This window comes from Mchenga conophoros, linkage group LG23 (genome assembly GCF_057382185.1).
Source record: "Mchenga conophoros isolate Kocher_MC1m ecotype Shallow Benthic linkage group LG23, M_conophoros_male_GT1.1, whole genome shotgun sequence".
NCBI classification, from domain to species: domain Eukaryota; kingdom Metazoa; phylum Chordata; class Actinopteri; order Cichliformes; family Cichlidae; genus Mchenga; species Mchenga conophoros.
Window position 1 is genome coordinate 29114609 of NC_140547.1, and position 13597 is coordinate 29128205.

General features: G+C 39.7%; 1 protein-coding gene across 2 annotated transcripts in view; it reads right to left on the reverse strand.

Moving 5' to 3' along the window:
• Window positions 1–13597, reverse strand: part of filip1l (filamin A interacting protein 1-like) — a 110868-nt gene that overhangs the window by 63181 nt on the left and 34090 nt on the right. For both annotated transcript variants that reach the window (XM_085264382.1, XM_085264381.1), the window contains exon 2: window positions 1162–1489. In XM_085264382.1, coding sequence (XP_085120508.1) covers window positions 1162–1479 — 318 coding nt within the window. In that variant the 5' untranslated portion in view covers window positions 1480–1489. The remainder of the gene's footprint in view (window positions 1–1161; window positions 1490–13597) is intronic.

Sequence of the window (13597 nt, forward strand, 5' to 3'; positions counted from 1 at the left end):
ATTGACAAATATATTAGGATTTTTTTATTTTTGTGCATAGATCCACCTTCTGTCATTTATTTGTGTCTACATCACAGGGACAGTAGTCTAAAGAGAAAAGCCCAGACCTCCCTATCCCTGCCCACCTCCTCTAAATTGGCAGATAAATCACAGAAATATTGAGCATTTTTCACTCAGTAACATGAGCCAAACTGATTAAATCTAACAAGAAATGAAACGGACCAAGGCTAAACACCACCATTTACAGGATTACTGTTTCCTGTATAGATTCACATGCCAGAAACCCACAAAAGGTTTTTCTCTGCGGTGAAAAACACTGAGTAAGTTTCAGAAGCTATGCAAGCTATAGAAGGCCAGTGAGGGACCCAGAGTGAAAGCTGAGTGACTGTCGAGCCCAAACAGCCAGACTCTTAACTTCAACAGGTAACAAGCAGGTGAGCAGTCAGGCTGCAGCTGCCCTTTCTACTTGTTCACATTTCTAAAGCCGAATCACTGTGGAGATTGCTTTTTTGTGCTGGTTTTCATCTTTGCTTTGTGCAGCCAGCTTTGTATTCTACTAAGAGAAAGATCTTAGAGACGCGTGTGTGTCTGCATTAGGGATTTGTGTTGGTGTGTGGGGTTGTAGCCTCAGATTTATTACTTTTTACCAGGAGTAATTAAGTTAGGTACTGTATTACTTTCAAGAAAAGTGTTCAGTGTTATATTTGTAAAAAATACTTTTTTGAGTAATGACTCCAACACTGATCCCAACAAAGAGGAGAAATGCCTCAACAGACTGGAAAACATTTGACCCACAGCATGCAATTCACTGTCATGAGTGTCATTTCTTTATTGTTGCTTAGCAATGGTGGTGACTCTCAAAATGGAGCCAATGAGAATCGATAAGGGAATCGATAAGGAATGAAATGAATAACTGATAGTGATAATGGAATCAATAGAAATTCTTATCAGTTTCCATTCCTACTGCCAGGCGATTCTCGGCTCTAGTGTAGGAAACAGGAAGTAGCCTCAGCTGTCAGCTGTCTGTTAACACAGACCAACTTGAGAGCGCACTAAGCCAGGGGCTGGTGCTATGTCTGCAGGCCTACCTGCTGCTTTAATGGTTATATGTTGTCTGGGCTAAATCCACATTCCCCTAGTCATCTCTACTGTTTGGGTTACCTGTAGCTCTCCTTCAAGCAAACTCAGAAGAAAGACAAGGTCATCACGGGAAAGGTCCCTGCCCTTCTCCCTTCGACCACCCTTGGCAGCGCCGCTGGCACTGCTGCTGCACCCACTTCCTCCTGCGCTAGTGCTCTTCTTGGGAGTCTTGTTGTTCCTCTGAATGGTGCCGGTGTCGTCTGGTGGCTCGCGGTGTCGACCGCGACGCTCTGCCCTTCCAGAGGGCTCATCTCGCTCTGTAGATCTCTTGCGAGTGTCTGCCTGCTGCGTCAGCTTGGCCTTGGTTACGTCCTCCAGACTGTTGCTGCGGGATCGCATGTTCGTCTACCTGTTCAGTGAGGAACACGCTTGTTACTGTCTGTATGCAAATAAATGTACATTTATATATTTGTCTTTTCTGTCATTCGTTTTTGCATAAAGTCAAGAGGAACGGAAAAGAAACTGAACATATAAAGTGTCTGAAAACTGATTTCCATTCATAACCTTCAATTAAAGGACAATGTCACAATGTCATCATTTACATTGATTTTATGGGCAAATATTTTAGGCCAAGAGTGTCAAACATAAGGCTCAGGGGACAAAATCGGCAAAGACTCCAACTCCAAAAAACTCAGATGGGCAGTTTTGAAACAAGTGAAGAATTACATAGTTTTGACCTTTAACTGTATTTTCATTAGTTTTACAGCTTTTCCCCCATGGCCATTCATTCATATTACAACAGACAGTAATAGATAAGCAATTAAACAACAAAAACCTTTCTGTTTTTTTTACTACAACAATCCACATCATCATCATTATTATTATTATTATTATTATTATTATTATTATTATTATTATTATTATTATTATTATTATTTTAAAAGAGAACATCTGTGATGCCTCAAAGACCTCAAAGGCATTTACACTATTCTGTATCTCTTTTCAACTACAGTTTTCACCGCTTGTCAAATGAAGATTCTGAGAGTAAAAGGTCAACACTACTCGGACTGTATTCATTGACAAAGGTTAGCTAGGTGTTTAATCAGAGTTGCTACACTCTGCAACAGAACACTACAACATCTTCTGTGAATTACCACAAAAAGTTTAATGGCATGTCATGGCAACAAGCTACCAGAACTTCTTCTGTAATTTTACACATTTATTACGTATAATTTTTTGCGTGTCATGGCGACAGCTTTCTTTCATTTACTACAGTAGCTTTGTTGCAGGAAATCTGAGATGTACATTAGGACTTGCACTTCTTTCTCTAATACAAACACATCTCAGGGATCAAGGGTGTAGTTAAACTTCTTTATACGAATAGAAAGGGGAGTCTCACTGGTCCGGCCCACTTAAGATCAAAGTGGGCTGTACAGTGAGTTTAACATCTCTGATTTAGGCCTTAGTGGGTAAAGGTGCCATTTAAGAGCCCTCTTCAAATGCTTGACAGGTGCACTTGCAGGACTGGTTCTGCAAGCATATTTAAAGAGGGCAGAGGAACAATGAAAATAGTCCACCAGATATACTCTTTCAATGACAGGAAAAGTATTTAAGAGGGGACCTTTCTCATCAGTGTCTTGTCTTTATCCTGAAGCATGTTTTTATCAACATGCTGGACTCCACATGGGGATCTCATCACACACCATCAAAAACAGCAGATGTAACCTGTCATCGTCCAGAAGTAGGTCATAAACTAGACCTGCATCCAGTTCCATATTTGCAATGCGTACAGCGCGGCGGCATGTCGTCATTCCCTGCTGTGTTATTACTAGTCACTCAGCGGAATTGATTCATCATCACCACGTCGTACCACCGACCACAAAGCCCGATTAGTCCACCAATTTTCTGACAGCACCAGAACCGTTTTTGGACTCTGGACCTTTAGTCCTGTCGCAGCGAATTACCCAGAACTGCTGACAGTCATTAGCAGCTGGTGAATTTTCCCAGAAAGGGCTTTATTTATTTATTTTTAACATAGAAAAAGCAGCCAAAATCAGTCAGACCCCTGAGTTCTGTAGTTTTAATGTGTACCTACTCTGTTAGTTTTATATATGATGATAGGTGGGCCCAGAGTGTGGTTAGAAAAAGGGTTAACATTAGGGTAGATGATGTTGTGTGCTATGAATAAAAAGCATCGTGGCTACCTACCAAGGTCTGTTTGGCATATACAGTGTGCCTTTGTGGCATCTGGTTTAGGAATGGGCTATTCAGGGGCTCATTGACTATGACAAATCAAACTACAGTATGATAAATAGATGAATGCAAGCTACAAGCTTGTGGGCAAAGAAACCCCTTTGAAAGCTCTTTTGCAAAGTAATTTATTACTTTTTCAGCATTATGCTCGGCTAAAGTAAATATATTCAAAAGACAAACCAGAACTGAAACATGCTGAGACTCATTTGTGTTTGATGTCAGAGAGAATAAGCTGCCCAAAGGCATTAGATCATAATTCATCCGGCTCCACTCACATCAAAATGAGTCCAACTAACTGAGCTCAAAGTGGCAGTTCTGGCTAACAGACATATTTCACAACAGTATACTTGGTTACATTTATTTTGTCATTTGTAACTGAGCAACATAACATAATGCAATACTGTACTCCTGGTAAATAGATATGAAAGGGACAGTGACAGAAATACTGGGATTAGAGTATGTTGATTTTCTTTGAAAGGGAACCAACTAAAGCAGCTCGAAATGACAGCAAGGACAAGGAAAAGGGAGGTAAGATGCTACTAATAAACAGTTAATAACAGAACAAGTCATATATATATATATAGAACAAGTTATACATATACAAATACATATATATATATATATATATATATATATATATATATATATATAGATATATAGATATATAGATATATATAGATATATACAGAGGTGTGGACTCGAGTCACATGACTTGGACTCGAGTCAGACTCGAGTCATTAATTTTATGACTTTAGTTCTAAGACTTGTGACTTGACTTGGACTTTTACACCAATGACTTGGGACTTGAATTGGACTTGAACCGGTTTACTTGAAAAGACTTGATATTTTACCCCAAATATAAAATTTAACATGCATATTATATAGAGATTGAAAATGTGACGTCATTCACGGGTAGAACCGCAAAGGATTCTGGGAACTCGTGGCAAGCGGTACTAGCGCACGCAGGCTTTCAATTGAAATCAGTCACACAGCGATAAAAAGAAACACAAAAATGTCAAGCCGTTGTATTATTAACTACAATAGCCGGTCGCATGACAGCCACGGGAAGCCGACGAGTAAAGAGATCGGTTGTTATCGGATTACGTCGTTGAAGAGAAATTGTTCGAGCCATGTTTCCGAAGTAACAAAGACGCGACTGGATTGCAGCCATTCAAAGATCAAATATAACGTCCCAGAACACTCCAGCTCACAGGTTAGTCTGCTCCAAGCATTTACACAAAGGTCAGTCTGCTGTTGTAGTTAATGCGTCATTTTCATAACATAATTAGTGATATAGGTTACAAGCAAGTCTGGCGCTGAACAGAAATTGTCGCGCTATGCTCCTTTGTTTATTGTGCATAAATAGTGAATTGTCCTGACACAATATTGCGTTTCGCTTCTGTTATTATGGTACATTGACAAAAACATATACTTTTATTCACAGAATAAAACAGTTGTTTTGTATCACTAATTGCCCAGTGCGATTACAGCATACAATATTATTGTCACTGCTACATTTCTGTAAGGCGTACCAGAAATTATTTCCACTACTAATTAATTACCGTTAAGCTCAAAGGTTATATTAATAAACGGATAACGAATGTGTATTTATGAAGACTATTTGTGAGACTGGTAAACTTATGATACGTATGATGGTCTTTACTTTCTACACGGTGCATTTCAAGGTCCTGTACCCATCCGTCGGTAAACTGTACCTGGGCTTGTTGCAGTGACCGGAAGTTACTAAACTTCACGAGTGTATGCACTCACAAGAACCGTATGATTATAAATATGCATATAAATATGCTACGATGAGATAGCTGACTTCATCTAACTAGCAAATGTTGTCCAGGCTACGTTGGTGATGCAGTTTTTTTAATGTATATGATATTTTTGTCATGCGATTTTAAAGCCAGTGTTGTGCCAAAAAGTGATTGTCTGCCAAAAACTGATTTCCAGTGTTTCTGTGTATTTTTTATGTGTAATATCTTTACGTATGTTCGTAAATAGACTTCGGTGAACAGGGGATACAAAGGGGTTACATAAAGAATTAAAAAATTATCTGTTTTTTAAGTATCTTTACAACTTGTACTTACATTATAACCAATCCGGTCCTTTATCCCCACTTAAAATATTTTTACAGAACTATTGTAATATTTGCTGCCATTTCTGCTGTCCTGTTGGGCAACTTACTCTTACAAAATACATTTTTAATGTTAATGAGATTTTTTTTACTGCATAAATAAAGGTTATATAAAAGTCCCTGCCAAAAACTGATTGCGGCTTGTATCTTGCTACACGAATGTTGTTTGTGGCTCAAGATGACTTTATGTCATCCATAAGGGATGCATTTGACATATGTTTAACATATTATAGCCCAACAAGTTACTTATAGCACTTTAAATATGAGCAATCGCTTTTTGGCAAATACCGGAAATCAGTTTTTGGCAGACAATCACTTTTTGGCACAACACCGGTCCTACAACCGCATCCAAGAATAACATGCAGCTTATCTCAGAACTGTCGGTGAAAATTATTCTTGGAGCTAGGTTTAATTGAGCTGCATTTTAAAGAGGTGCAATTTCACAATTTGTGTATATTTTCTAAGTTCACTATTTTGTCATGTGTTGAGAAAAACACAGATTTAAAAATTACATGGTCTAATATTTACATTTAGCATAACTGCAACATACTTTTTTTTTTTTTTTTTTTTTAAAGACTCGAAAGGACTTGAAATTCAAAATTTCAGACTTGTGACTTGACTCGGACTTTTACACCAGTGACTTGAGACTCGACTCTGACTTGCCTGACATTACTTGAGACTTGACTTGAGACTTGCAAAACAATGACTTGGTCCCACCTCTGGATATATCTATAGATAGATAGATAGATAGATAGATAGATAGATAGATAGATAGATAGATAGATAGATAGATAGATAGATAGATAGATATATATATATGTGTGTATATATATATGTGTGTATATATATATATGTGTATATATATATACATATATATATATATGTGTATATATATATACATATATATATATATATGTGTATATATATATATATATATATATATATATATACATATATATATATGTGTATATATATATATGTGTGTGTATATATATATATATATATATATATATATATATATATATATATATATATATATATATGTCTCATGTATGTGCAAACATACATGATTCTTTTTATGTTTGACTGATTCGTAGGTCAGATTTGCATGGCTTAACACACAAAAAGATTATCTGAAAATGGTCAGGTACAAAGACTGGACTGAAAATGAGTGAAAAAGCAGCCAATGACCAAAGAAAAATGTTAAAATTGGAAGCAATGAAGGTTAGGTCAAACCTTTTGTACAGTAGTATATGTAATGAAATACTAAAAGTCCATGTTTCATCTACATTGTGCTGTACTTAAGGCACGAGTAAAGAATGACAACATATCTGAAGGAGACTGTCATGGCCACCACTGAATGCCAAAAGTCAAGGTGTAGTAAATCATTCCAGCGCCCGCTGTTCTATCATATCCTCTTAGTGTTTAGATTTCAGACACACAGTTTGCAGTAAAAACATGTTGTAGGTTTTTGCTTCTTTATACGATTTAAAACTGTCTTTAAACTGCAGATTAAAATGAGTGGAGTCAGCCAACATCTGAGTTTACCACAATCGTATCTTAAATGTTTTTTTTAAACATCAAGGCAAAATGTTTGTGTAGGTGTGTGCCCCATTTTTTAAAGCTCCAGTCAGAACAGCTGAGTCACTGACCATATCCCACTGCAGGCTTAAGAAAATAGGGTTTTTAAGAGGATTCCCACATTTTTAAGTGGCTTCAAAATAAAGATAAAAAAGCCTTTTAATACAGTCAGGTACAAGGACTGGACTAAAAATGAGTAGCCTGGAGAACTGTTGCTCAAGACCACTTTAGAAGTTACAAGAAAGTCTGACAGCTCAGAAGCAAAGTATGAAGAAATGAGGGGTGGATCAGAACTTTTAATTACAGTACAACAGTCAATCATTTACGTTAAATTTTATCTCAAGTTGCCTGACCAGGAAAGCCACTTCATTCACTTCACCTATAATAAAACTCCAGTTTCCTCTTCCATTTGTGTTAAATACAATTCTACTGGAAGCATTTTACATACAGTGAACATCTACTCAGAAAACAGAAGACCAACTTTAGGGCTGTGCATTCGTATTAAAAATTACAGATCACATTAGCTTTTAAAAAAACAACAACAACAACAACACATACCATGAAAGTTACAAAAGTTATTATTTTAGCCTATGTCATTCCAGCGTTGTACTCCTCCATCATCACAACAGGATGTCTGGCCCAACAGCCATATGTTTGAGTGTGGCTCAGCTACACCTGCACAGCATATTTGGTGATACCCCAGCTACACCTAGGCTTGTGATCTGTCCCCATGTGCACTCTGTTTGAACTGTATCTGCTTACTATTTAACACAAAGTTCAAGTCATATTTTTAATCCTAATACAGCCCAATTGGAACAAGGAAAGAAACAGTGTGTTTGACTCGACTCCTGCAGTTCGTGTCCAGCCTCTGTGTGAGGCCCTCTGACAGTTTATGAGTAAGAAAGATGGCTGGCTGATTGCATTGTGCACACTCTAGGCAAGGCGCCACATGATTCAGAGCTGAGGTAATTCCCTGCAGTCTAAGACAGACTCCACATCGGCTTACTCAGAGATCTGGGCTACAGGCGATAGACAGAGCTCTTCGAAATGTGTGAGCAAGTGTGTCTGTGAAGAATTAAGTAATGTGCTTGCAATATGTAAAGCAAACATGCGGTTCAGTCTGTGTCATCAGAACAGTAAGTGTCCTAATGAAACACAGCTATTAGTCACTACAGCACAACTGCAGCCTGTTCAAGTTCACAAATGCAAGATACATATTTGGGGCTGGAGAGCGCAGATTTGATCGGGGATTGCGCAACAAATCCAAGGGTCACAGACATGTAAAGCCCTGCTGGGATTCTTACATGTGCAAGTATCACGTATCTGCAAAATTTCCAAGATGGATCAGAAATACATCACATAGTTCATAAAAAAAATGAAAATGTTCACTGAGGGAACAGGAAAATAGCACAGGATCAGATCGGATCTGATGTTTCTCCAAATCAGTCCCCTGCAGTCCTGGTGGGAGTCAAATAAATTAGTTTTGAGATCAGCATTGTATCTCGGGTGAGTGATGTCCCTGATTTTTCTGATCTGTATTATTGGTTACAGGAAGCCAAGATGAAAGCAAAGAAATCTTTGGAAACATTCAAATGGGTGTGCGAAAGCAAGCCGGCCAGCTGTGCTGATGTATTTTTAAACAGATGGGAAACTAATTTGTTTGACTGTAGTTACAAAGCACAAAACACCTTTCTTTTTTCTTTCTAAATGTAAGGGGGTAAAAAAACAAACAAAACGATTTGATGGAGCAGACTTCGGCTGATCGATGCGATAACACTGGAGTTAATCGCCGTTAACTGTTAAAATCCCATCATCTGCTCTGCAGCATCAGCAGCACCATCCAAATCTAAATAAACACAGGATGTAAATAGACATTGGAAGGCAGCAGTGCCAAGAGAAAGCAAAGCTTACAAACAAAGCAAGATAAAACTAACAACAAAAAAAAAGATGCTGTTTGGAAATTTCTTTCAGGCCTTCCATCACCCGAGGAGTCGGAAAAACAATAGCTCTTAAAAGCTGGTGTGAGGCCATATTTTCTCCATGACACTGTTGTTGTCAGCAGAGAAGGTGTGAAGACCAAGTTCCGGTAACTGGCCACCATGTGTGGACAGAAACCTCGGATAACACTGTCAGGACCATTTTAGTGATTGAGTTTCTATATGGGAGGCGTAGGAGGGTTAACCTGGGTTTGAATCCACCCATTCTCTGTGCAGTCTGCCTTTGTTACCCCTGTGATGGACTGGTGACCCGTCCAGGGTGTTCCCTGCTTCTTACCCTATGGTAGCTGGGATAATCTCCAGCACCCCTGTGACCCTTGATTGGATAAGTGGAAGAGGATGAATGGATGGATGGGAGTTTCTGTTATCCTCTGTGTATGGCCAAAGTCTAACTGGGGAAAACGTTGACTGTGTTCGAAGCCGAAAACCAGTTCAGACCTGTCAATATTTCAGATGAAGTCATCGTATTATCCAACTGTCAACCTGCTGAAGCTATCGTGTTTCTACCTGTGATTCTCATATAATAACAACAGATCACCATTTCCATCTGCCGAAGTGCTTATTGACACAAGCAGCATGAATGAATGGGCGTGCGACATGTGTGAAACTGCCCAGGGATGACTTAACCGCGCTTTGTCCTCTCACTAATCCCATCCAACCAGAGTAAGGCGTGCTTGTCAGCGCGCTTTGAATAAACTCTGCTCATTTTTCATTTTGCAAGCAAAGATCAGTGCCAGGAGTTGATGTTATGATTAACAGGTGCTCAGATCTTATGCAACAGAGTTGGCCGCTCAGTATGCTTTTTGGCAATAAAGACAAACACACTAAAAGAGAATCACTCAAGCACAAACACAATTGGACACAGAGGGAAAATTAATAGGTGTGTGTGTGTGTGTGTGTGTGTGTGTTTGTGTGTGTTTGGTTTAAACATCTCAACAGCTTCTCATTTTTAGGTGTGTATACACTTACATGTGGGTGTGTACCCACACACAGAGCCCATGCTGGCACAGCTTCCTGATATAATTCGGCTAAGTGGTGTTTTGAGCTAAACAGTGAGTAAGCTAAAACAACAACAATCTTAGTTTTCCAGCTTGTAGACATAGACTGTATATAAAAGATGGGTGTGAACCATTGACTGTAGAAAACATGGACGACGCGACACCGCCTCCTACCCTTGTGCAAAAATGAAGCCAAAATACCCCGCTTGTGGAGGCTGCCATCTTGCAAATTTGGAGCCAAAGTCTGCGCAGTAGTGACTTGAGGTGGAGCGACTGTGTAACGCTCCCGCCCACACACCCGCTGGACGTGACCGCAAACACGCCCCCCTACACTTTTTACGTAGCCCGGCTGCTCGAGTTTTTTTGCCGGTTTACCGCGACTGACGACTCGTTTAATTAAGGTAAATACAACCATGTCACTGTTATAAAAAAGACACACAGTTTATCATCTTATAGTTCTAAAATCACTCTGTTGTTAATTCGTTAGTTAGATTAGCCGCTAGCATACGCACTGTGTTGGAGGCTTGTTGCTAGCTAGTTAGCGATGCTACACACCTGTTACTCTTAATAGTCTTCAACACTTGTGTTTTTTTTATCCATTTTTAGACAGCGATGAGATCAGCTGCACACTCTACAGAGGCCCAGAGTTACTGTTAATATCAAAAATATAATGCTGTCCTTTGAGATTTTAACATAAGACTGAGTGTAATGGATCTAAACCTGTTTAAATCTTCAGAGCCCCTGGTAACATGGAGACTTTAAAAACATCAGCAGAACGTTTCAGTAGTGTAGTCTAATTTGTTCTTTTCATTTAATAATAGAGTCCATATTATATCAACAGATACATTTACCCTGGAGAGAAACTAGTGAGGGAGACCATCAGGACCAAGCTGGGTTTCCTGGGTCCAGAGGTTTGGAGAAACTTCTTCCCTTTCTTTCATCACAGCTGTCCTGTGCCATAAGTTCTGTTGACCCGCTGTAAGAGGCAAACACCAGGAAGACTGAAGCTCATGACATTGATCAAGCAGGACTCATGATCTTCGCCAGCAGCTCCCTCACAGGGAAATCTTCAGAGCTCCTCTGTAGGCCCGCCCCAGGAGATGGATAAACCCAGCATTTCATGAACACTGTGATGAGACCTTTGGTTTGTGTAATGTTATAAATACTTGGATACTCCCCAGAGGCTCCGGACTTTTACATAAAGATATTATATTCAGTCCTGTAGAAAGTTATATATTTAAAAATATGTGATCCTCTCTGGTTACTCTGGTATGAATAACTCTGCATCACTTTATGGTAAATAACACGTTATGTGTAAAAAAACTGTGAAAAAATTCCAGATAACAAGTTTGTAGTTCACCATACAAGTGACGACCTTTGACCCTCATCAGGTTTTATTTAATTGTGTTAGAGAAAGTCTCATATGCTCTTCATGCAGCTGAGTACATCAAGTGTTTAAAACAGAAGCTGTGCAGGTCTGAGATACAAACTGAGGTCCTGTTAATGCTGATATATAGTGACACAGTTACATGAGTGATTAATCCTTTTGTTTTTTTGTCTTTAACTTTATCAATAAAACAGCTGCAGCTTTCACTACAGCACGTGTGGTACTTTAACCTTTGTACTGTTTTCATCAGTTCATTTTACAGTTAACATGTGAACATGTTGGATGATCTGTCTGCTGTCACTCAATGGAGCTGAGGTCTGAATCTGAGGGCAGCTCCTGTAATCACAAAGACAACAGAACCATCAAACTCAGATATACATTTTATCCCTCAATATTGAAATAAAGCTGATTCTTCTGTCCTCACACACTCAGGATCTGAAGTTCTTCTCTTACATTTTTTTCAGTATTACAGTACACTACAGTACTTTAATCCATAGTTCCTGATTAATGAGGAGTTACTGAAGTACAAGCTTTCAAAAAAATTGTTACTGCCTTTACAGATGTGGCAAGAGACTGAAAACATGCTGTTGTTTGCACATATTTAATAATCAGCTCTGCACAGGAGCTGAAGCAGGGTGCAGCCTGCTGCTTTTACAGTATAATACTTGTAATAAAAGTACAGTAACAGTAATTAGTGACTGAGCAGCCCGGGCGTTTCTCTTGATTTCTTTAGTAAATTCATTCCCCTGCACAGCTAAACGAACCCTGACAGCCGAGTGCTCATTTTAGCTAGCTAGGTCTCAGGAGCTAGCTAAGGACGGTGGTTACGGATTAGCTTACAAACACGTTTAACTTACCGAAAAAGTGCAGCGGGGCCTCGGGTCCTTCTGTCGGGTAGTCCAGTTTACTGAAGAACACCTCAGGCTGTCAGGTTAAAACACTCGGTCGAGTTTCCATAGCGTAAACGCTGGGCGTCCTCTCAGAGCCTACGCTCTATCTGCTGTTCCCGAACAGAGATACGCAAGTTTCTCCGTGACTGCAGCTGTCAGTCAAAGCTGTTATGATGACGTTTCACCCCAATTTAACATCACCGCGGTAGGAATTGGAATCAAACTTATGGGAAAGGAGACCCCTTGAACATCAATCAGTGTGATGAGAACTATTGAAAACAAAAGAAAGAATCTTTGGAAAAAAATTATCTAAGGAGAATTAATTTATTTTAGTCAGACCCCAGTCCCATCCGCTAACATGGAGGAGGCAGGGTTTATGACACCACCTGTTGGTTGGTGAAGGTGCCGTCTTGGTATTTTGAAGTTAAATGTGACGATCGACGACTAACCGTGAAGCTCAGGGGAGCTGCAGGCTCAATCACCACACAGCCCCGCCCTAAATCACGAGCTGCTTTGTCATCTTTGGGAGCAGACTTCACTAAATGAACATGGCACAGAGTTAATGTAGAGGTGAAGTGGGTGCATCCAACTATATACCACTAAGGAAGTCTTTACTGAGGTCATTAGTAGGGATGGGTACCGATGTCGTTCTGACATAAATGGTAGTAACCAGACCAAAAGGCAGCGCACATTTCGGTGCTTTATTTTGGAGCTTTTTTTTTTCCTGGGATGTCACACACTTTGGATTCTAGCCAATCATTTTACCTTTCCAAGGATAGTATGCGGGCTCAGGTACGTACGTTCTTTTAGAGCAGAGCTACAGATTAAAAATGCCCAAGGCGAAGTGGTCAAAAGTCTGGCTGTATTTCACAGCAAAAGATGCAAACTCAGCAGCCTGCAACAAGTGCTTTAAGGTGATACTGTGCAAAGGAGGTAACACCTCGAATCTGAGGAAATACCTGGCAACGCATAGCGTTTTTTTAAAAGCCAAGAAATGCACCGTATTTGATAGCTTGCTGCGAGACCTCACACCGAGCATATCTACTGCGGGTGTGGTGCCTGTTATCGGACCCGGAGTTAGCAACATCCCCCAAGAACCCAAAGAGGAAAGTCCTGGCCCCTAGCCCTGCTAGTGTAGCAGAAATGATGATGATGGCAGTGTTCCAGATCTACTGGCGTTTAGATCAACTGGCGTTGGTCGAACAGATGTGTGGCAGTCTTGCGTTTCAGTAGCTCCTACCGACAAACCAGCAAAAAAACGCCAAATG